The 24,121-nt window shown below is 45.3% G+C and overlaps 1 protein-coding gene and 1 pseudogene across 1 annotated transcript; both read right to left on the bottom strand.

Annotated features, from left to right (window-relative positions):
- Window positions 1-826: 826 nt before the first annotated feature.
- On the bottom strand, window positions 827-21,369 carry COPZ1 (COPI coat complex subunit zeta 1). Its single transcript, XM_021686728.1, has 9 exons — window positions 21,309-21,369; window positions 10,071-10,139; window positions 8,648-8,729; window positions 7,936-8,027; window positions 6,303-6,358; window positions 4,476-4,553; window positions 4,261-4,312; window positions 3,046-3,084; window positions 827-2,217 (listed from the first exon to the last, which is right to left on the bottom strand). Exons 1-9 carry the CDS (start codon window positions 21,324-21,326, stop codon window positions 2,170-2,172), a joined length of 534 nt encoding a protein of 177 aa, XP_021542403.1. The 5' UTR covers window positions 21,327-21,369; the 3' UTR covers window positions 827-2,169.
- A 1,415-nt stretch (window positions 21,370-22,784) lies between these two features.
- On the bottom strand, window positions 22,785-23,757 carry LOC110577402 (annotated as a pseudogene).
- Window positions 23,758-24,121: the final 364 nt, after the last annotated feature.

A 24,121-nucleotide genomic window follows, 5' to 3' on the forward strand; every position in this document is an offset into this window, starting at 1 on the left:
TCCTTCCCTCATCCTTTCCTGAGGTCCTAATGTGGTCTCTCTTGCTTACTCCTGGAATTGCAGGCCCATCTTATGAGCTGTAGAGGTGACTGAGGAGACCCTTCAAAACTGCAGTGCAGAGGAGGGCTCCCCACACTCCCCCCTCCTTAAAATCCTGCAGAGGAAGGGGGAAAGAAAACCAAAGCATTCTCCTGTCGCCGCGGCAACCATAAAACCCCCAGCTAAATCCATCTTGTGAGCTCACCGCCCCATTAAGATGCAGGGCCAGGCTCTGCGCCAGCCCAGCCACATTCATTTGTGCGAATAAAGGTGGAGGAGGGGGAGGGGAGCAGGCTCTGGAGGGACCGGGAAATGGCGAGAAGAGGTTATTTACACCACCGTCCTGACCTTCTGGAGCAGCGCTGGCTCCGATAAATAACCCGCTCAGCGCCATTTCAGAGCAGGAGTGGGAGGTGCAGGAAGGGAGCAGGGGCTGAGGAGAGCCCCCACACAGGTGCACGTCTCTGGGTTACTAATGGCTGAGGCGGGAGCAGGCAGCTGGCTTTGGGGGTAGTGGGGGGGAGCAGTCAGTTCCCTGGGACTCCCACTGAGAAAATACCACCCCACCCCACCCCTGGCGCCAATTTCCAGGCGAGGGGACGGAGAGATGCCAAGGAGGCAAACAGCCCCGTAAATTAGGGATGGGAGGGGGGGTGGAATGCTGGGGAGTCTCTGAGGTAGGAGGGAAGAAATATTATAAGATGGGGAGTGATGGGGGGTGCGCTGGAGGAATAGAAGCAGCTGCCAAAAAGAGAGGAAGAGGAACAGAAACATCACACAAAGGCAGTTTGGAAAAAGAAATGTTTTATTCCTCTTTGCACAGAGCAGTATATGAAGGTGGCTATCTCCTGACTCCATACATCTCTGACACAAAAGTGCCCCCTCAAATATGCCCAGTTATTCACCCCACTTCAGTCTTGGAGAACTGGCAGTTAGTGGGTGGGACAGAAGGCTTAAGTCTCAGGAAGGTTTTTTTGAGACATTTTTGTGGGAAGTTTTGGGTCAAGGGGAAAGATTAGACCTCCATCTTCCAGGGGAAATCCAAAACCCAAAGGTTTTCTGAAGAAAGGCACCTCTCTCAGCGACCTAGGGAGGGAAAGAGCCCAGACCTACTGCCTGGATGTAAGGCTGAGGCAGAGAGAAGACAGGGTTAAGCAGCAGAGATTGCAGACCCAAGGCAGAGGAGTGAAATGCATGTGGGGGAGGGAAGGGGACAGAGCCCAGAGGCCCAAGTCATAAATCCCATCCCCTCCCCAGTTCTGAGCAAAAACTCTTCTTCCCAAGACTAAAATGGAGTTTTAGTTCAGGGACTGGCTTTGCTCCAGGGCACAGCAAGGACAAGCCAGGCAAAGATACCATGGGTAGGGAAGGTGGAGAGTCAAGGTAGTGGACCAGGAGACAGACACTCCTACAATGAACACTCACAGACCATAGCGGTTTTGAAGCTATAAGCCAGGATCAGGGTAAAGAATGCAGCTGTGACTGAAATACAGAATTTTATAAGCCCTATCCAATAAAATTTAAATCCCTGCTTCTTCCACTCTGTCCCCTGCCCATGAGCTGTTCCCAATCTTTTTTTCCAAGGCTGGAGGACAGGGCAGTAAGAAGGGATGGGAAGAAATGCTGAGGCCAATAAGTGGGGCTGTGGCTGAGACTGGATTTGCCACCCCCACTCATCCTATAGAAAAGAATTCTCTCTCTCCCTCCCCTCGCTAACATATGGGCTGTTGGGATGAAGGCCCAGTAAAGGCAAAGGGAGGAAAACACTCAGCACATTCTTTTTCCTGCTTTGATCTCAAGTGTAACTGCAGCAAAGGGCAGAGAAGTTGAGAAGAAAATATGGGGGGTAGAACATGAGAGCATAATCTGGTGTAAAAAGGAAGAGGGTGCTTCCCCTACCCAGAGTTTAGAATCTGCTGGGAGCTTTACTCCCAGACTGTAAAAAAAAGTAAGAAAGAATAGGAAGCATACATGGGGGTTTGGGAGAGCAACCACAGACAGAATGGAGATTTAAGGATCCCTTGTGATCCCCGAGATGACCCTGAGAGCATCAGTTGGGGGACTGGATGAGAAGTCACAGCAGACGTGTGGATTTTTTGAGGGGGTGAGGAGCCAGGAACAGTGAGGTCTTCACCGAAGGAGTGACCACTTGATCTGTTCTTTTGCTGACTGCAGCACCTGCAGGGACAAGGGCGGCAGTTGAGGGGCTTGCTGCGGGGCAGGGCAAGGACAGAGATTGGGGCTCTTCTTCCCCTCACTTGCCTTCCCTGTCCTTAGAAGAATGGCAAATACAAAATCCCCAAGGGTATAGGGATGGGAAGAAGCTCTCTAAGGCCCTAGAGGATTGTCAGTTTGGGAAATTCCAAAAAAATTCAAATCCACTGGGGGGATGAAGAGAGAAGAGGTATACCTGGGAGGAAAGAAAAAAACTGGGGGTTACTGGACATATGTTAGAAAGGAGGGGGTACACATCCAGATGGACTTCTTGGGGAGAATTCCAAGTAGGTAGAAAACAGAATCCCTCCCTTGCCTCCCACATCAGGTAGACAATCTATCCACAAAGTAGCAGGATGGATCTGCAAAACCTGCTTATTCTAGAATATGCATTTCCAGCTTAGCCCTCATTTGAATAATAAGAGGAGAGAGAGAGTGTGTGTGTGTGTGCGAGCACGCGTGCGCATGCACGCATGCTCGCACACACACACACCATCTGCTTAAGGCAAGCCTCTGCTGGGGAATAAATCACTGAATGAGGCATCAGGCAGGGAGGGTTTGAAGGGTACAGAGCAAGGCTGACAGCCACTGCTCACAGGAATGTGGGATAGGAGTTGGGTGGGTAGGGAGTGTTTGGCTATATGAGTCCCCAGTTCTCTGGAATAAGAGGGAGCCAAGAAAAGATGTGCCTTCAGGCTCTAGACTCATTCAGACTTGGGCTGGGGTGGAATGCTATTCTAGCCTCTTTAGTGGCCCAGTCCATCTGGAGAGGAAGAAAGGAGAAAGTCATACCTGAGACACGGTCTGCTCCGTAAGGGGGACATCTTCACCCTATGACACAGAAAGACAACATTTAGCATGGGAGAAAGCTGGAGTAAGTAGTCAGTGATGGAGAAGGAAAAGGTAGTTCTTAAAACTGAAGCAAAAGGCAGATGCCTGACTTCTCAGTCCTTTCTAGGTAGTACAGCCACAATTTTCTTGGCCAGAGGGACTGTGAGCAGGAAAGGGTCATTTCATCCATCTTCTGTTTTCAGGCAGGAGGACTTCTTAAAAGATTTATTCCATTCCAAGTAATCAGCAGGTTATCTGATCCTCAACTTGGGGGTGGGGGACCTGATTCCCTAGTTAGAGAAGACCTTCCCTGAATATCAATATCACTAGGGAAAGGATAAGGGGGAGCCAGGGGTAATTTAATGGATCCCGCAAGGCCTGATGGGTAACGACAGCATGTTAATTTGAAGAAATAAACTGCTGCAACAGCAGCCTGAGAAGGGGAAGGCGGGAGTGGGTGGGGGGGGACCCTCTCTCTTGCCACATAGAGACATATGTTAGAGGAGAAGATTAAACTATGCAAATGGAGCCCACGGCAGTTAAGGGAGAAGATTCCCATTACCCGACACTGTCAGCCTTCACTCTGTAGAGGTCAGAGCTGGGACATTCTATGAATGGGGAGATTTGCTTTGCTTAAACATCTCTGCACCCCACAATTTCCTGGTAGTCTCTCTCTATAACCACCATTATCTCTCTAGCAGACTTGGAGGCTTCTATGGTTAACTCAGAGCCCCCTTTCTGATATTACTACCACCAAAAGAAGACTGAGGTTCTGGCAAATAAATGCTTCCTAACAGAGAGGTGCTGTCCTCAGACTTTAAGACAAGGAAGACACTCCCCTGACTCACCTGACTGGGATCCATCCCCAAAGGAAGTTTAAGTCAAACTCAAGTTCCTTTAAGTTTCAGAACCATTAATATTAAAGTTTCTTTTATTCATCTTTGATTTAATTAAGTATGTATTAAATGTCTCCTCTGTGCAAAGACTATATGGGATCCTGGGTACCAGGTAAGGGGAAAAGTATGCTCCTTCTGCTTCCCCTCTTTGAGATAAGAAATTGAAAGGGAAGGGGAAGGCTGTATGTATTCTATAAGCCCTGACCTTTAGATGCATTTAGCAGGTCTGGCCCTGGAGGGTGAGTAAATGGGGGATGTAGGGGAGCACACTCCTGCTTACCCTTAATGCCACCCGGTGTACCACTTGCTGGGGATCACTCTCTAAGATCACCCTAAGAAGACAAAGAAGAAACCAGCATTCATTCTGTCCTGAAAGACACACTCATTCATTGTGGGGATACTGTGGTCACTCAGGCCACTTGCCTTAGGACAGAGGCAATTATCCGACCCCCTCACCCCAAATCCAAGGAGGTCCAAGCAGGTCAGAAAACTCACCCTCCATCTACGATTTCATCCACAGCCAAGAAGAGCCCCTCCATGTTCTCCAGCAGAGCTCGCTTTTCTACATTTTTCCTGAGTCCCCAAGAGAAGAGAAAAAACCAGCCTGTGTATAAAAGGAATCCTAGGACATTGTCTGAGTTGGAGATCCAAAACTAGACCAATAAAATGTCTCCACCAACCACAGAGACTAAAAAGTAAGTAAGAACTTTTTGGCTTATCCACTCTAAACCTCTTCTTACTCTTAGTTGCTGAGTAAGGATAAGGAATGTCAGGAAGGAGATTCAAAAAATACAGGCAATTTCTGGGCAGCTGGGTGGCTCAGTTGTTAAGCGTCTGCCTTCGGCTCAGGTCATGATCCCAGGGTCCTGGGATCGAGCCCCGCGTCGGGCTCCCTGCTCCGCGGGGAAGCCTGCTTCTCCCTCTCCCACTCCCCCTGCTTGTGTTCCCTCTCTCGCTGCGTCTCTGTCAAATAAATAAAATCTCAGGGCGCCTGGGTGGCTCAGTTGGTTAAGCGACTGCCTTCGGCTCAGGTCATGATCCCAGGGTCCTGGGATCGAGTCCCACATCGGGTTCCTGGCTCAGCAGGAAGCCTGCTTCTCCCTCTCCCACTCCCCCTGCTTGTGTTCCTGCTCTCGCTGTCTCTGTCTCTGTCAAATAAAAATAAATAAAATCTTTAAAAAATAAATAAATTAATTAAATAAATAAATAAAATCTCAGAAAAAATACAGGCAATTTCTGACTATTCAAGGGTTGATTATCCAGAGCTAGTTTCTTCCCTACCTACCGTGATGCTGCTAGTGACACTGCTCATAAACACTGACATCAGTGGGTGGAAAAAAGGAAATAAACAGCTAAACTCAATCTGGAAGTGGCGGGAGGTAGAGAGGAATTGAGTGCAAACTCTATTTGTACTTAAGCTCTGACAAACCTTCTAAGCCTCTCTCCGCTCCCCCCGTTCTCCCCCTCCCTCACCAGCTCTTCTCAGGCCTTAAAAAGAAGCCCAACAAGGGGGCTGGGAACAGTCAGGGCCCTCATCCACCAGCCTTAGATCCGGTGGTTGTGCATGTGGCCAGTCACATCCGTCAGTTTGACTCTTTCACTAGATCACCAAAATGAAGTCTATTCATTCACCTGGCTAAGAAATAAATCATCCCCTTCCTGAGGAAATCTGAGCCATTCGCCCTGCTGATTTTGTGGGGCTGAGAGCGCCTGCTGTTCTGCTCCGGATGGTGGATGGCTGTCTGTACTGGGTTCACTTGGGAGCTGCTGGGGGAATGAAGTTCAGACTCCTGGATGTTTTCAGGAAAAGTATCATATCTCTTCTGTTGCCCATCTACGTGGGGAACAGAGGGCTGCTGGGGAAGTGGAAAGGGAGGAGAGGGTAAATGGTATATTCTTCCTCTTCTAAAGAAGGGAAAACCTAAGGGCTAAAGTTAAAAATTGGGAATGTTGCCTCCATTCCTAAGGCACTAATGTTATATCTGGGACATTTCCCTATGCTTGCCCTTTCCCTACCTTCTAATGAAGTCTAGGAAAGCACATTAACGGTTCTCAGAACTCTGACATAGCCACTGGGTAATGAGAGAGTAGTATCGATCTCTATTGCTCCCTCCCAGTCCCCTTTCTTAGCAGAATTATCCCACAGGAGGGACATACTTTCCATCCAGTCCTCCCCATCAGTGGGAATTACTCTGAAATAATAAGCCTAACTTCTCAAGGTAAATCAATTCTCTGGAGCCTCTGCTAATTCCCCCACAAACCCCTGGGCCTGATGAATAGTGACTTTCTCTCCCAAACAGATGTCAACAATGGCCTGCTCACCTCAGCATCTGGCTCAATGAGTCAAAGAGGCAATTCAGAACAGCCATGAGCATCAGCTGTTGGGAGACATAAGAAGCAGAAGGATAAGGTTCAAGGCCCTGAAAACTGCTACATGAACACAAAACCCACTAATTCATTAAGCATCAAAAGACACAGGCTTTCATAAAGGACCAAAAGCATAAGGTGGAAGTGAGAGCAAAACAGGAAGAGGACCTGTGGTTTCTCACAGAAATAAATTCTGCTACACAATCCCACAATTCGAGGTCTCTCTTTGACGAGACTGTTCAAACTTTCCCATCACAGTCCTTCACATGTCTTTGCCAACTGTATATGCGTTACCTGATAACTTAGGTCAAGAAATCAGTATCCAAACAATAGCTAAGGTCAGAGGGTTAGTGGAAAGAGCATGGCCTTTGGCGTCAAATAGATTTGGGCTAAATCCCAGTTGAGCCATTTCTAGATATGTGACCCTGGAAAAGTTATTAGGTTGAACGATATGAAACTGCCACTTCTGTAGTTCAACAGTGGTCATATGCAAGTAATTTCATATCATTCCTCATGGTTTGGTTCCCTCATCTATAAAACAAGGGCACTAATGCCCAAAACTCACAGAAGTGCTCTAAGATTTAGGTAACAATGTACCTTACAAAGCACTTAAAAGTAGTAAGTAGTAAGAACTTCAGAAGAATTAGTTCTCTCAAACTTTTACTTTTGCTTCAAATTATGTGGGGGCTTTTTACTTATCTACTCTCCTAGACGTTGGAGACTTACCTGAGGTAAGTAGCTTTTCCTATGCATAGGAAGCAGGTTAAGACTGTACCCACAGTCTTCTCAAGTTGATCCATTCAGAATGTATGGCTTCAAATGACCCCAAATGTTGGCTAATTGACCCAAACTCAGTCAGGTGTGGACCCTTCATAGCAGGAGCAAGCATCCCCCCAACCTTGACCAAACCTCAGAAATCCATCTTTAAGGGATGCCTGGGTGGTTCAGTCAGTTAAGTGTTTGAGTCTCGATTTTGGCTCAGGTCATGATCTCAGGGTCCTGAGATCAAGCCCTGTATCAAGCTCCACACTCAGCACAGGGTCTACTGGAGATTCTCTCTCCCTCTCCCTCTGCCCCTACCTCCCCATCACCACCCCCACACCATGTGTGCATATGCATATATTCTCTCTCTCTCAATAAAATCTTAAAAAAAGAAATCCATCTTTAAAAACACTATACAGGGAAGGCCACTGATATATGTTAGTATGTATTAAAATATATATGGTGTCTCCTACATGGAGATAAAAAAGCGAGAGCAATTGGCACCTGGCTGGCTCAGTCGGAGGACCATGCAACTCTTAACCTCGGGGTTTGTGAGTTCGAGCCCCACATTGGGTGTAGAGATCACTTAAATAAATAAAACTTAAAAAAAGAAAAAAGAAAAAGAGCAATTGGGGAAAACTTCCACTCTAGGTTGATTTGTTTGCTAGGCCATGTTTGTGAGGTCAGCAGGGATCTCTGACAACTTTATTAGCCCAGTCAGAAGCCAGAGGGACGTGGCACTCTAGGGTCCAGAACCAGTAACTATGTCCTGCCTATGGGTTTAGGAAGTGGGATCAGAGATAGCAAAGAGGGGTGGGATTCTCACCTCATTTTCATAGGAGCTGCCAATCACATAGAAATAGAGATCGATACTGCTTTTGTATACCACGGTCAGGCCTTCCAAGAGAGCGATTTCACCTGGGGGGGGGAGGGGAAGGTGGAAACAGTGGGTGGCCTGAGATAAGAAAGCAGGATAGAAGGAATTACCGTGAACTCCTGGCATTCAGCTGTTTGGGCTGAAGTATGGTAGGTCATAATAACCCCCAAAGACCAAAGTTGACCTGCTTTTTCTTTCCGGGTAGTAGCAGAAGAAGGGAAGTACAAACTTGGGAAAATCGAAATGTATCTTCTCCTCTAACCACCTCCCCACCAACTACCCTTATTTCCCTCCTTGTATATGAGACAGGATACTAGTCGATCCTTCGGAGGTGAAAATGCAGAGCGGTCACCTTTACAGACTTCCATTTACCTGCCCTAATGGATGCGGTACAATAAGCAGAGCTGCAGTTAAATTTGTCAAGTGAGGCTCATAAATCCAGGGACTAGACAGGTAGCTAACAGCCAACCTTCCAGCACGGTATTCCCGCGTGAGGTACACTCACCTCCCCATTACATTCTGGAGAGTTTATTATATGAGGGGAGGAGGTAAAAAGAGAAAAAGGAAGCAGTCATTTCATCCTTTCTCTGCAGTCCTGCTGCCACCCCCTGCCCACCATGGTTCCCCTAACACAGGGAGCAGTGAAAGGAAAATGACCTACTGTCAGTCCGATGGGTCTTGTTGAAAATGTTCTTCTCAAAGGCCTTTTGCTCCTTGACACTGGGGTAGGTGTCGTCATAGTACTGGTCAGTGAGAAAGGAGATGGGTTGGGTCATTAGAGCTGGGAGCCCAGAATGATTAGTGTCTGTGTTTGCCCTGGATCTTGGATTTCTCTCCTTCAAGGCATGGGGTGAGGGAAAAACACTGACATGAAGGAGGAAGAACTATGGAGGGAGGGAATGGCCAGTGAGTAAGAAAATACAAAAAAAAAAAAAAAAACTTTTAAAGACCCTGCTGTAAGCATGCCCACCTCACATTTCTGAGACTGTAGGGGCAGAGGTCTACAAGCCCTATGATGAAGCTCTGCCCCTGTCTGCATTCTAGGGGAGCAATCCCGAAACTACTCTCATCAAGTGCTCTCTAGGAGTTACCCCACGCCAGGGAGCAGTGCTGGGGAACACAAAAAGCACTACAAGCACAGAACACTTCTTTCAGACCCTCACACACAGTATGAAGCTGAGGAATGGGGAAAGGCTGCATAAACCTCTCTAAAAAAAGGCAAACCCTACCCCAATCTCTCTTATATCTTAGCTCTCTTTTCTGCAAACTGCAAGAAGCAAGAGACCATCTAGCACATTGCTGAGCCCACTCCCAAGCTCTCCCTGGCACAGGGTGGGGATACAGGCTACTAAATCGCTCTGCTCTTTAGGGGCTAATCCGTCGCAGTCAGCTGAAGACCTATGACAGGTCTGGCATTTAGTAACTGGATAACTGTTTCAAAAGGTGTCCTGCATAGTTACATCCAATTACAGGGAGGAACAGCTGGTGAATTCTAAACTAATCTCTACCTGCTGATTGATTTATGCTGTGCTCGCCCAGAGTTAATACACCAGGGACAGAAAAAATTTCCACAGGAGGGGGAGAATATGGAGAGGAGAGGGGTGTCCTTTCTCCTCTCTTTCAATAGATCCGAAGTTAGAAACATCACACGGGGGACGTCAGGAGGTAACAATCTTGGTGGTGACTGCAGACTTAGGGCTGGAACCCTCTGGAACTGCAAGAGAATTCCCTGGAAAAACCCAGGCAGGGTGACAAGGCAGAAGGAAAGGGGAGAGGAGTGATGGGCATGGGGAGCCTGCTTCTCACACCCAGACACTGTACTGTTCAGAAACCAAGGTTCCCAAGCTTTTCCCTGATCTGATGCTGACAACAAAGGAGGTAAAAATCTGTGAGAGGCAAGTATGGAAGCAGGGTAACTAAGATACAGAAGCAGTTTGGGTTTTGTCTGGAGTAGGCACAGGAAAATGTAAGAATTCTCAAAATTATAGTATCAAGGAATATGAGATAACAGGGGCAGTTCCAAGATCCAAATTTCAGAATAAGTCTTTGTCTTGCTCCTAAATGAATTTCAAAGGGAATCTCACCTTGGCAAAAAGTCGATCTCCATCATTGTCCAGAATCAGGATGGCTTTGACAGTATACAGGGAGGGCTCCTGAAGAGATATGAACATACCTTCAGTCCTGAAGGCTCCTGCCACCACTGGCAGACCAAATATGTTCCCCTAGTCCCACTGGGGCTGCAAGGGGATACAGAGGTGCCTCTGCATGTCCCCTATCCCAGCCTGGTTAGATTTAGGCAATTCCCACTGAGAATGATCAAGTGGTGAATGAATTGAATTGAGGGAGGGGGCATTTCAACAAAGGACTCCAAGGCAGCATCAGAGAAACAGTTTCTCTGAGCCAGATTCACAAAGGGTTTAATCAAGGTAGGTCATGCTGTTATTTCCAAATATTATGCTACAGTTATTTTCCAAATTACTCTCCCTCCCTGGTCTCCCATGCACAGGTAGGTATGGAATGTGACCAGATTAATTAATAGGCACTGCACGAGGCTATCTGAAAATAGGGTTGAATGCCCTAGTGTACTTGGAAGTTTCTGCAGTCCCAATGCAGTAGCAATGCAGAGGCATAAAGCAAGCCTTCCCTGAACCACCCACACACTGTGCAGAGGGAAATGAGCATACATGCATGTGCACACATTCATGCACACAGACACACCAGTTCTGAATGCAACCCAGTGAGACATCCATCTTCCAAGACTTCCCCTATGATCCCAATTCTTCTACTACACCCCCAACCACTACCACTTAACTTCTCAAGACATAAACCAATCTGAATTTGGGGGGAATTAAGAAGTAGTAAGAAGAGAATCTAAGAAGCCTGGAGCCTAGATATAATGAGCAGGAGGGGAGTGTTCTTTTACTATCCAAAATCAAATTTTGAGGATAATGGCTCTCATAAAGGAACCACAGCCTCAGCCTTAATGGTTACACTCAACTGCAAAACATAACACTTTGCAAAAGCTCCTCTACTCCTGCAACTTCTAGGGAACCAGCTAACCAGGAGACGAAGAGGAAGGAAAGGGAGGCAGTGTTATGTGTATGGAAGGTGTCTGCAGTTCACATTTCTTTTTTTAATATATATATATTTTTAATATATTTTTTAAGTAGGCTCCACGCCCAGTGTACTCACAACCTCAAGATCAAGAGTCGCATATTCTACCAAGTGAGCCGGTTGGTGCTCCTCACATTCCTTGAATTTCTAATCAACATTACTTACCACTGATATCCCTCCCCTATACTATGAGAAAGCGCTGTTGCTTTGCTGCCTCCCTTTCCTGGCCTTGCTTAGGAAACCCGCAGTCCTCACAGGGGCTAAATATAATCTCCAAGCATGTGTTTAATAAAGACCCAAGAGTGAGGATGAAAGAATTATTGCCAAGGATCTAGAAACTACAACCTCTACAAAGGTAAACTGTCCCATGAGGCTCCAGGAGGTTTATGGTTCCATGCAAAGAACCAACCCTACCTCAGGGAGTTAAGAATGAGAGTAAAGGGAACCCAGTCTTTTGACAACAGGGTGATGAAGAATGTAAGCTTTCCCCACTTGAATTCTTGAGAACAGCAATTTTTGTGTTTTGTTCACTGATTTATTCCAAGTGTCCTGAACAATGTGTGACACACACTAAACTCTCAGTATTTGTTGAACGATTATGAGAATTAATGAAGTGTGAGAATAAAGTAAAAATTTCTTGAAGCAGTAAGCATCTAAGGGTCCCTCTTATAATTAGACTTCCAAATATAGGTAGACATTCTGGTGTGGCCATTTTGGGTGATATTACTACCAACTTATCTCTCCTCTGATAAACACTTAAGAGATGTCCACCCTATACACATTACTCCCTGGAATAAATACTCTGTCTCAAAATAAGGAACTCTGTGTCTAGCAGAGGTAAGTCCCCTAGAATATCATCTAAAAGGTCACAAATAGAGAAGCTTTCCTAACTCCTATGCCCCACAGAAAGATCTTCCCATAAAGCAGGCTCAATGCTATAACAACTGGATCCTCAATTCAACAAAGGGAGATACCAATGGGAATTAATTTCCTTAACAGAGGAAAAGAAGCCCACAGGGAAGGAAATTTAGAAAAGACCATTTTTCCTACAGCCTTTTCCCTGGAAATCTTTGGCTCTGTTCCTCTCTCTACATTCACAGGAACCTTAGAGAGCTTCCTAATGGTTTAAACTGGGCATTGATCTGGCATAGGTAACTGGTTCTCGCAGCCATAGAGTCTGGCATCCCTAGAAAGAATGGGATGGATCCCAAAGAAAAGAAAAGCCCTGGGGTGCCTGGGTGGCTCAGTCGTTTAGCGTCTGCCTTCAGCCCAGGTCATGATCCCAGGGTTCTGGGACTGAGCCCCCAGTTCGGGCTCCCTGCTGCGCAGGAAGCCTGCTTCTCCCTCTCCCACTCCCCCTGCTTGTGTTCCCTCTCTCGCTGTGTCTCTCTCTGTCAAATAAATAAATAAAATCTTTAAAAAAAGAAAAAAGAAAAGAAAAACCCTTATAGCCACCAGCCAACTAGGAAACAATGTCCTTTGCCCTTTGAGGCCAATGGGGTATGAGTGCCTAAAACTGCTGGCAAAGAGAGAAATAGATCCCTGGGTTCTGCTCCTAGCTTTCCTCACTGGCTTCCTAGAAGATGTTATCAAGGAAACTTCCAAAATAGGAACTAGATCTTACTGGAAAGGATAAAAGACAGGCAAAGGAAGGCAGGGAGAAGACCAGATCTGACTTACTACAGCTCTGAAAGAGGTAAGAAGGCACTAGAGAAAAGGCTGGCCATTTCAAACTTCCAAGGGATAACCACAATAAATAAAGCCAAGAATTTAGCCATGAGTCTAAATGCTGCTTTAATTCTCCACTCTGCTACAGCTGGAGCCGCAGCTTCTCCTTTACTTCTCCTGCCACCTCCTGACTACTGCCGGTTCCACTTCCGCCGGGGGCCTTTACCTCTCAGGAGTGGGGAGGCCAAGAGTTCCTCTCATACCATAAAACCAGCCAGTTTAAAGGCCCCAGAAGCCATTACTGATAATGTAATTTCATCTTAAGTTTTTGCAAAGGGCAAGTTTATAAATAACTCCCAGCTATTGAGAAATGGGGCTCCTGGACAATGGACTAGGCTTGACCTTGTAACACATTAAATGCTGATTACTGAAAAAGACCCTACAAGCTTAGGGCCATGTTCAAAGGATTTAAAAGGTCTATTCTTCCCGGGCGCCTGGGTGGCTCAGTCGTTAAGCGTCTGCCTTCGGCTCAGGTCATGATCCCAGGGTCCTGGGATCGAGTCCCACATCGGGCTCCCTGCTCGGCAGGAAGCCTGCTTCTCGCTCTCCCACTCCCCCTACTTGTGTTCCTGCTCTCGCTATCTCTCTCTCTGTCAAATAAATAAATAAAATCTTAAAAAAAAAAAAAAAAAAAAAAGGTCTATTCTTCCCTCCCACTCCCAAATGTGTAGCTGCTAGAAAGCTTTCGAGACAAAGTTCTGTGATGCACTGACTTTCAGAGAGCCACAGCCTGAGTGTATAACAGAACTTCACCTCAAATGCTAATAGTGCCTGGAAATGATGTGTAGGCAGATTGGTTTGTGGGAGGTGGGTGGCTCAGACAGATTTTCCTGTATGTTTTTATTATCAAGAAAACCAGACTGGGCTCCTCAGGAGAGCTGAAACAACACGGAAGAAGCAACTAGCCCGCTGCAAAGGAGTCTTTGATCTCAATCAGAGGCTTTCTGAAGCCTGGTGAAAAACATCTCCCAGTACCCACGCCCCCAGCACAGAGGGGACTAGAGGAGGAAGTCATTCCTAGTGCTGCCCCCTGTGGGCCTTCGAATGACCTGCAGCGCTTCCTCAGAATTATAGTCAGCAAAAATATTAAAAAGGCAGCTCTGGATAAAAGCTCTCTATTTGTGTGTCTTTTAAGTCAAACTAGGAGGGGTGCGCTCTGAAAAAGCACGGGAATGAACTCAGTTGACAATGTATACAGTAAGAGGGCACTCTGGGATAAAATCATGGAATGCCACCAGAAGAGGACTGGGGCGGGCGGGGCGGAGGGGTGGATAATAAGTCTTTGCAGCAGGCAGACAGGACATTTGAGGGCTAAGACTGGTTACTTTATTTAATTCACGGGGGAGGGAGGGACATGACCAAGAAGCCTTTGTGGAGTTAGAGGATGCTATCCATAGAGCTGAAAGGGCACAAGTAAGAATCCAGTTGAGATTCCTAGAAAGTTCTTCATTTTCCACTTATAAAGAAATCTTTATGGCCATGCCAAAAGTAGTACCCTGGCTTGGCAATAGGTTTTGAACAACAAGAAACAAGATGCTCTTCCCTCAACCCTATTTATAAAGTAAAACCAAAACAGTATAAACTAGAAGGAAAAATTCCTAGATACCACTCCCAGCCACACAGCTAAGCACGTATTTTGCTCCCTGATTCTGTGCCAACTTCTTTAAAATGAAAAACTCCTCTGGGGTTGAGGGCTCCAATTTGCCAGCCACAAGCCTAGGGACTTAAATGAAAAGAATTAACTCAAGGATTTGACAAGGAAGCATAGTTTTTATACACTACCCAAAAGTTTGCTTAGATTCAAGCACAATTCAGGAAAGACCAGGAGCCACAGGCACCACGGAACATAACCCAGATGCCATGAGACTACATACTGGCTATACAGAGGAAACTGAACACAAGTCTTAGGAAGGAAGAAGTGATGTCAGGAAGAGACACCTAGGAAGAATCTTCCTATCTGACACAGATACAAAATGTGAAAGCACAGTCACTACTAAGAACTCATACGCTCCAGGAGAAAATGTCTCTAAATTCCTAAAACCCTTTATTATCATCTGGATCGGCCATTAATTCAAGTTCTACCTTTCTGTGGGACTCTGCTTCTTCATCAGAGAAATGAGAGGCCTGCCCTAGATCAGTTAAAGTTAATACCTTAAGTTACCGAAGACCTCTTTGGTAAGCTGATGAAATCTATGGACCCTGTTCCCAGAAAAATATACATTCACAAATTTTTATGATTTCAAGCTCAGAATTAAATATGATACTTTGTGAGGATAATAAGATGGTGTGGAGAGGGTAGGAAAAAAGGGGGGAATGAGTGATACTTTTATAAATCACCCCCTCTCCTCTGCCTGGCACCAAATAATGATTTCAATAAATAATGTGTGTGGCCTTCATAAATTAATGAATATGATTGAGAAAACTAACGCAGCCAGGAGGGGGAGCAAAGGTCAGCACCTTTCAATGACTAAATTTGGTGGCTGTGAGACAGGAAGGACAAAGGTAACCAAGCCCAAGCTCTTCAGGAATGCAAAATCTCAGATCCTCTCTTAACATTCAGAAAGCTGGGCCCCTGGCTGGCTCGGTCAGTTCAGCATGCAACTCTTGGTTTCAGGGTTGTGAGTTTGAGCCCCACATTGGGCCCAGAACTTATTTAAAAAAAAAAAAAATTCAGAAAGGCTATTTGTAGAATTTTTCCCCAGGGGCGACAAAGTAAATTCTCCAACTGTTATGAAAGTGAAAGAATTACAGAAATGCAGGACACAGCAAGCAGCACTGGAAAGAGAGAGGAGTTGAACAAGCAGAAATCAGAGTACTCCACACCAAGGCCTGAGAGCAACATTAGAACTTCCTGCCTTCCCAGTTCAATAATCCAAGAGTTCTCATTTAAATACCACTCAGTAAAGGGAAATATTAAATGGAACTAGATCTATTTCTGCTGAGTCCTTAGTTATGATGTTTCATGCTTTCTGTGCCCCCCACCCCCCCAGCCACTGCCCCACATCTGCTAGTCTAAGAGAATGAGTTAACAGCCTCTGTGTTCATCTTTCAGTCTGTCAACCCAAAATTCAAAATCGCACCCTGAGGAATAACTGCTATCCTCTGCCCCAGTTTGTCTCCCTCTAATAAGTCCACAAAAAATAGAAAAGGGGTGGTGTTTGTTTTTTTTTTAAGATTTTATTTATTTATTTGACAGAGAGAAAGAGCGCAAGCAGGTGGTGTAGCAGGCAGAGAGAGAGGGAGAGGGAGAAGCAGGCTCCCTGTAGAGCAAGGAGCCTGATGTGGGGCTCCATCCCAGGACCCTGGGATCATGACCCAAGCCAAAGGCAGTTGCTTAACCAACTGAGCCACCCAGGCGCCCCAGAAAAGGAGGTGAAGAAAGTTAGTAGAGCTATCCAAACCTGTGGCTGTAGGTGGTGATATCTGCCTTGACAGTGCAAAAACTAAACAGCCAGATAGGGATACATGTGCTTCACCTGCAGCCTGAGACTTCGGTGACACAGCAAGAAGGGCTTCTGAAGAGATGGATGTGGTCAAACACCAGAAAACGAAAGCTAGGAAATCTAAGGGTAAGAGAACTCCTCTACTAATCAGATCTGAGAGAAAGGCAAGACAGAATGTGAGTGGGCCTTTGCCAGTACCAGCATCTTATAATGTGCATGGACTCAACCTCCCAATCCATCTTCGTCAGCTGCTTGAGGGCACTCTGCCCTCTGTCTCTCTAATTACTCTACTATAAGTGGATAGGTAGACATTGATTCTTTACTCCGGTTCAATCCTTTATTTGCTTCTTGAGTTTCCCTTTCCAAAACTAGTTGTCTTGTCAATATCCTAACTCTAACCAAGTCGTGTAAATGAAGTAAAAAACAGCAGAAAATATCTAGATGAAAAAGACCCTAAATCTGCCACTAGGCTCCCTCAAATATCTGGATAATTGCATTCATCCTCTGCCTCGAAGGGAAGACCTGGCTTTTCAAAGATCTGGCTTTCTTCACATGGAGAACCCCCCTCCTCTTTTGACCGTGTGACAGCTCCCCTAGACCTTTGTTATAATTTATACCTTGCCAGGGACCAACTCTTTCCCACCACTGTGAAGGAGAGGGAAAAAATATATATGAATACGTCGGAAATCTATAACGAGGTCTTTTTGGAGGGCAAGACATGGAGAGAGTTAGAAGCAGCGTCAATTGCTCTTTGGGGGTTTTAGTTCAAGCTGAGGTCTGCTTCCAGCAATCAACCATTAAAACAAGCCGGCCAGAGTAACAGCACAGTTTATTCTGATCATTTAATTTGAAGTGTCAATAAATTAAACTTCAATCAATTAAACTAGGTGTGCAATAACCCAGATGGACACCCCGACACCAACATAATCACAATAAAAATTTTTATGGCTGCCAGGGACCTCACCGGGGGCAGCGCTGGCACTGCTCGCGCCCTAGCTGAGAAATATATCTCCACAGTGCAGGAACGAGGAGATTGCTTCTCCTAACGAAATGGAGGGGCCAGGCACCAGCAAGGACGCAGCTGGGAGAGGGGCACAGGGGACTGCCAGGAACGAGATGGGAGTGCTTTGGGGGCTTAATGTAATTGATACCTTTGCCCAGAGCAGGGAGAGGGGGCATTTAGGCCAAGTACCTCTACTGTTAGTGCCAAAGGAATTTAACAAAAGCCCCATTAAGATGATTCAGGAAGCGAAGGCCACAGAGCAATATCAACCTTTAAGTCATTGATGTATTCTGTATAGTTTCCTCCTCCATATATACGCACACCCTTGTGCACTCTGGATGCCCTGAGTTTTGAACGAGGCTTAGAATTCGGGATTTGGTCATTGTTTTAGAATAAAAAATGTTACTAAGGGGAGAGAAAGGATAGAATTAAGTCTAGTCGGAAAAACACTGGAAAAACACTCAGAAAGTGAATCTAGAGAGATTAGGAAAAACGAAACCTATGATGAAAGATTTAAGGTTCTAGACTGCTAGAGTAATTCAGTTTTGAGAAAAAAAGGTAAAGAGGGAAGGGAGGAAGGGGTAAGTCATTATCTTTAAGATTTCATTGGTTATTAATGGAGAATGGTGACCTGCAGAGATCCATCTCCATTCACAGCTAAGAAAGGGAGAACCAGCAGAAAACAGCGGGAGAGAGGAAGCTGAGTCCAAAGATGCAGGCTGGGAGCACTATAAAGCACTGGGAAGGAAGGTAATGAAAGGGTCTCTTTCCTTAGAGACTACAAGAGGACCTGAGAAAGATTAAACAAATCTGCTCAAAACCTAGAGCCAGATTACTTAATTCAAGGAAGAAATGTGACCCACCGTAAAGTACCTAAATGAAGGGAAACTACTGGTATTTAGAAATTCCCAGGGCGCCTGGGTGGCTCAGTCGTTAAGCGTCTGCCTTTGCTTAAAAAAAAAGAAAGAAAAAAGAAATTCCCATAACCAGACCAAATTTCGGCAGATGTTTCTTCTTGACCCCCTCTAGATTACCCTTCCCTTCTTCTCAATATCCTATGGCTGTGTGCCTTGTAGAGGTGAGGATAGAAAAATATACTTTGATCAGATTTCTCCAGAGGTCCAGCCAAACCAGGAAACAGAAATGTGAAAGGAGGAAGCCGACAAGAACTTTAGAAGGTGTCTGCCCTCTTTAAGTTAGAGTGTGGTCTGTTCAATATTATCACGGTATAGTAAACTTTTAGTTCAGTAGAGAGCTAAGGTAAGATCCAGGGATTCCTCATACTTTTCACAACAAAGATGGCAGTAAGTAATCAGATGCTGTTGAGTAAACAGAGAAGGGGATGAGGTTAAAAAGGACCAATGCAGGAAGGTGATTCTGAATCTGTTGGGGCTAAATTTCGTGGGCCGGTTTGTGAGGGTAGAGAAATAAAAATTTAGGGAGGATCACCTGATTCTCAACTAGGATTCCTCATCTGAAGCACTGAATACTGAAAACTATTTAAATAACTGCTTTTTTTTTTTTTTTTTTACTTCTCCCAAGGATGGTACAAACTAGTACCATTGTGGATACAGAGAAGTTGATTCATTACATTAATGAATGCCTTAGGGTTTAACTCTCCTAGAACTCTGGTCGAGAAAAGGCTGGAATGGTGAGAAAGATACACAAATTCTTAATTGGGGGCCCAAAATATATTGAAACTGTAAAGAGAAAAAAAAAAAAAGTTGGAAAGAGCTGACACAGAAGGAAAATACTAGTTTAATATAAGAACTCTGGAGACCAGCACACGTATTGATACCTGTTAGTACTTTGTCCCCAACAAAAGCTTTATATAACTGATATTTAAAAGTACAATTCTGCATACTGAAGAGGTAGAAAGTCCATGATGAGAAAACATGAGAGAGAGTCTGGGAGGATGAGGGATCAAAATTCAATTGTTTTGACATGTGCTTCCTTGAGCCATCCCTTTTCCCTGCAATTTGGTTTCCCCTAACCCCATTACATAGATTTCTCATGACAAAGAATCAGTACGGTTTTAAAAGCAAAGTTCAGGGGTACCTGACCAGTTTAGTAGGAATCTGTGAAAGTGGCATCTTAGGTATAGATCAAAATGGATATAAGGAAGAAGCAGATTGAAATAGACTTCATTGAGGAAGCAGAAACTGAAAAATGAGGTAAGAGAAAACGTGAGAGACTTTCACATATACCTCCTTCAACTCACCCCTACACACAGATCCCTTATTAAGAGGGCTCCCCAAGCATCATGTCCCTCAGTCCTATACCTCTAAGCAGGCTCCCTTGTAAACAGATGTAGGGAGCATTTTAAAATTTTCTAAAAACTTCCAAAGAAACCAACTCCCTGGAATTTATCCTAGTCTGTCAACTGGTTAAGAATACTGGCTAACTGCCTGGTACAGAAAATATCTTATTAAAAACTACTCAGGGGGGGCGCCTGGGGGCTCAGTTGGTTAAGCGACTGCCTTCGGCTCAGGTCATGATCCTGGAGTCCCGGGATCGAGTCCCGCATCGGGCTCCCTGCTCGGCGGGGAGTCTGCTTCTCCCTCTGACCCTCCCCCCCTCTCATGTGCTCTCTCTCTCTCTCTCTCAAATAAATAAATAAAATCTTTTAAAAAAAAAAACAACTACTCAGGGGGTGGGACACCTGGGTGGCTCAGTCGGTTAAGCATCTGCTTTCGTCTCAGGTCATGATCCCAGGGTCCTGGGATCAAATCCCGCATTGGGCTCCATGCTCAGCAGGGAACCTGCTTCTCCCTCTACCTGCCATTCTCCCTGCTTTTGCTTTCTCTCTCTCTGACAAATAAATAAAATCTCAAAACCAAACAAAAAACTACTCAGGGAGTGCCTGGCTGGCTCAGTTGGTGGAGCCTACGACTCTTGATCTCTGAGTCACAAGTTTGAACTCCACACTGGGTGTACAGATTACTTTAAAAAGTTAACAATTTTTTAAAAACCTCAGATTTTAAGCTTGCTGCCTGACTTGACCAATCCATACGATAAGAAAGAATTATCCCTATCTTTGCCATTTTGAAAGAAAAGAAATAAAACCTGTTATTCTCTTTTACCTGATGAAAATCTGGATATGCACATATATTAGAGCTGAAGGAAAAGATACAAGAAAACGTCTTTGGAAAGAACCTGGAATTCAACTCAATCAAGGAAGGAGACTGGGAGCTAAATTCCTATACACACATATATACTAACATCCCAAATTGCAAAACAGAGCACTTTAGAGAGGAATCCTCTAGTCCAGTTCTAAAGAAGGGGTAATAGCATTTTATTTGTTTTAAATATGGGCAAGGAATCTAAAACAACCTTTAGCCACCAAAATGCTCATATAACCAGAGGAAGAGTTAGCATCCCAGATCCTGCACTAAGAACTCCTAAAGTCTTAGTGGGGAGAAAAAAAGAACAGAATAAGGAGTCTGGAAAAATATTCTATAATCCTGCTAACTCTATCAGGTATTCCAGAACTTTGATGGAATACATTTACCATGACAAACCTACATAATGGGGATTAACAGGAGACGGAAGTAAAAGGAAAACCGTTTTTGGAAGAAATGTAACGTTATTATCAAAGGAGAGTCAAACTGTGACAACCATGAGGAGGACCCTGTGATGACAAACACCTGCAGTCTATTCTTACAATTTGGGGCTAGTTTGAAGGTTTGGAGAAAGTCAAACCAGGCTATCATCCATAATGCTCAGAATGAGGGGGAACCTAAAGGATCCCGATCCAGTATGCTTATGATACTGTGCATTCTAAGGACTCCATGTGCTCCCTTCAACTTTCCACGGATTCTGCCTTCTCCCCGGAAGTGCTTCCTACTCTAAACCGAGGCTTTAGCTCCTACAGTTCCTATAGTAGGCCACACACTTATTCCAGGGACTGGCAGAAGCTTCGGTCCCCGAGGATTACCCGGAATTCCCCTTTCTACCCCCACCCAGTCAGGCCGAACCCCAACTCCCAGCCCCTCTGGACACCGCAGCATCTCGGCTGCCCCTCCAGCTCCTACCAAAATCAACGCCTCCATCTTGCCCCGCAGCTGGTGCCGACGTGGAGCCGCAAAAGCTACACCGTCGCTGATTGGCCCCGCGTCCTCATTAGACCCCGCCCAGGAGGAGGATTATTGGATTATATCGTACCAGCTATTGCTCTATTGGCCAATCAGTGTACTAACTTGCTTAGCGGAAGCAAGATGTCCAGCCAGAAAGCGCAGGCATTTGATTGTCAGTTTAAAGACTCAATAAAACGCCAAAACCTCACGGTTGAATGGGGCGGGAGGGGCGGGGTTGTTTCCATGGGGAACAGAGGAAGCGATTATTAATTTTCAATTGGCAGAGAGGAGAACACGTGATATCGTCGGCCTGATTTAGCAACTTTAATCCGCACTCCCTTTAGAGGGCGCTGTGTCTCCTTAGCCCTCAACACTGGCCGCTCTTGACGGAATCCTACCCTAATCCTCATTCCAAGAGCCCACTTTAGGGCCTGGGTATCCAAGGTTGCTTTAGCAAGCACTGCTCGCTCTTCCCTGCGACTCGCTGAGATCCCTTCAGTATCCTCACAGTCTGCACAACCATAGAGTAAAGCCAAGAGATGCCCAGCGTATTAACTAGATAAAACAAGGCCGCCAGAAGTTAATTGCTACAGTAATAATCTCAAGATGGAGTCCCCAGGCTTTGCTGGACCCAGGGAAGGAAGGACAAGAAGCCAGTGAATTTCTAACGCAGAGTTTCTTTGGCCAGACATGAAACGGGATATTAGAGCTTTGGAGACTAGAGAGGAGATAGTAGGAGGGACAAAGGGGCAGAGGGTCCAGGATAAGGAAGGGTATAGGGAACAGGGTCTGCGGTTTTCCAGTAGGGACAAGCTGTTGCAAAACGAGAAAAGAGAAGTTTACAGAATGCAGGGATTTCACAATATGGAAGGTTTTTGGTGAAGTTTAGCTTTCCTCTACCCCTAGGTTCGTTGGTGCCGGCTCCTCTTAGGTCAGGGATACCTACTGCCTTATATTAGCTCTAAAGAGAGGTTTTTTGGTTTGTTTGGTTTTTGGGTTTTGTTTTTTTTTCCATTTCTGACAATTGTGTCTTCAGGAGCTCTCCAAGAAGAACATCCAAACCTACCCAAGAGTTTTTCTAATAATTTCAGAGTAGAGCCAGAGGGCCTAAGAGAAAAGTATAGAACAATACAAAACTAAAGTTAACATATGGTATGAAGGAAGGTATATATTTTTCTGGTAAAGTCCCAGGTGACAAGCCTCATATCTGGAGGCAGTCAGGGCTTAGCCTTTATCTGTTCTGAATGGGGAGTTACTCAAACATTTAGCATTGTGCCTGGCATCACAAGGTTGTCCTTGGCTTGGCAGCTTAATGATAAAACTAACATTTAATGACCATCTACTATGTGCCAGGCACATGCTAAATCTTTGAATAGATTATTTAACTTTTTTTTAATAAGAAAAAAGTTAACAGTTTATTATACTTTATTTTATTTAACAATCTAGGAAGTTCCCAGCCATCAGCAGTTCCAGTGCAATTTCAGGTGCAACTGGGAATTCAGGAATCTCTGTGGAGCTGTTAGTGTAGCAAACATTGTAGGTAAAATACATGCATACTTTTGATAGCACATATGATCGGATCTCTCAAACTGACTTCATTTGTTTTTTTTTTTCTTTCTTCCTTTCTCTCTCTCTTCCTTCCTTCCTTCCTTTCTTTTTCTTTTTCTTTTTTTTTTCTTCTTTCTTTTTAAAATAAGCTCAGGGCGCCTGGGTGGCTCAGTCATTGGACATCTGCCTTCGGCTCAGGTCATGATCCCAGGGTCCTGGGATCGAGCCCCGCGTTGCACTCCCTGCTTTGCAGAAAGCCTGCTTCTCCCTCTCCCACTCCCCCTGCTTGTGTTCCCTCTCTCGCTGTGTCTTTCTCGGTCTAATAAATAAATAAAATCTTAAAAAAAAAAAAAAAAGGCTCTAGGCTCAGAGTGGAGCCCAATGCAGGGCTTGAATTCACAACCCTGGGATCAAGAGTGAGAGACTTAACCGACTGAGCCAACCAGGTACCCCTCATTAGTTTTGTTCTCTGCAAACTGACTTGGGCCACTCAACATGGCTTTTATTGTTCCTGATGTTAGTGAATGTTCCCTTTATACAATAAATTCATGACCATCAAAAGATATCAATTTGGGGGTGCCTGGGTAGCTCAGTCAGTTGGACATCTGCCTTCCACTCGGGTCATGATCCCAGAGGCCTGAGATTGAGCCCCACATTGGGCTGCTTGCTCAGTGAGGGAGCCTGCATCTCCCTCTTCCTCTGCCCCTGCTCTCATGTGCTCTCTCTCTCTCTCTCTCTCTCTCGCTCACTCTATCTCTCAAATAAATAAATAAATAATCTTTAGAAAAAAAGGTATCAATTTGATATATGTGGCGTCAGGGCCTTCACAGCCACCATAGGTTTTCTCTTCTCCATCCATTATGTTCTTACTAAATTCTACTTTACTTCCACAGGAATTTTAGTAGTTTCTCAACAACCCTGCAGCCACCATGCTGTAGCAACGCCACAGCCCTTACTCCAGGGCCACCCCCTCACTCCCAGCTGCCTGCTGCCCCGAGGCCCATTATTTAACACTTTTAGAAAATCTTTATGAAGTAGATGATTATTACACCCATTATATAGATGAGGAAAGTAGAGTTCAGAGCAACTAAACGATTTACTTAAAGCCATACAACAATTTGGGCGCCTGGGTGGCTCAGTTGGTTAAGCGACTGCCTTCGGCTCAGGTCATGATCCTGGAGTCCCAGGATCGAGTCCCGCATCGGGCTCCCTGCTCGGCAGGG

This window comes from Neomonachus schauinslandi, chromosome 5, assembly GCF_002201575.2.
Source record: "Neomonachus schauinslandi chromosome 5, ASM220157v2, whole genome shotgun sequence".
Lineage (NCBI taxonomy): Eukaryota > Metazoa > Chordata > Mammalia > Carnivora > Phocidae > Neomonachus > Neomonachus schauinslandi.

Coding starts and splice junctions, on each gene's coding strand:
- COPZ1 (XM_021686728.1), bottom strand. Junction 8,028..8,647: donor CAAGACCCATCGGACTGACA/GTAGGTCATTTT, acceptor TCCCCCCCCCAG/GTGAAATCGCTCTCTTGGAA. Junction 6,359..7,935: donor GCAGCTCCTATGAAAATGAG/GTGAGAATCCCA, acceptor GTCTCCCAACAG/CTGATGCTCATGGCTGTTCT.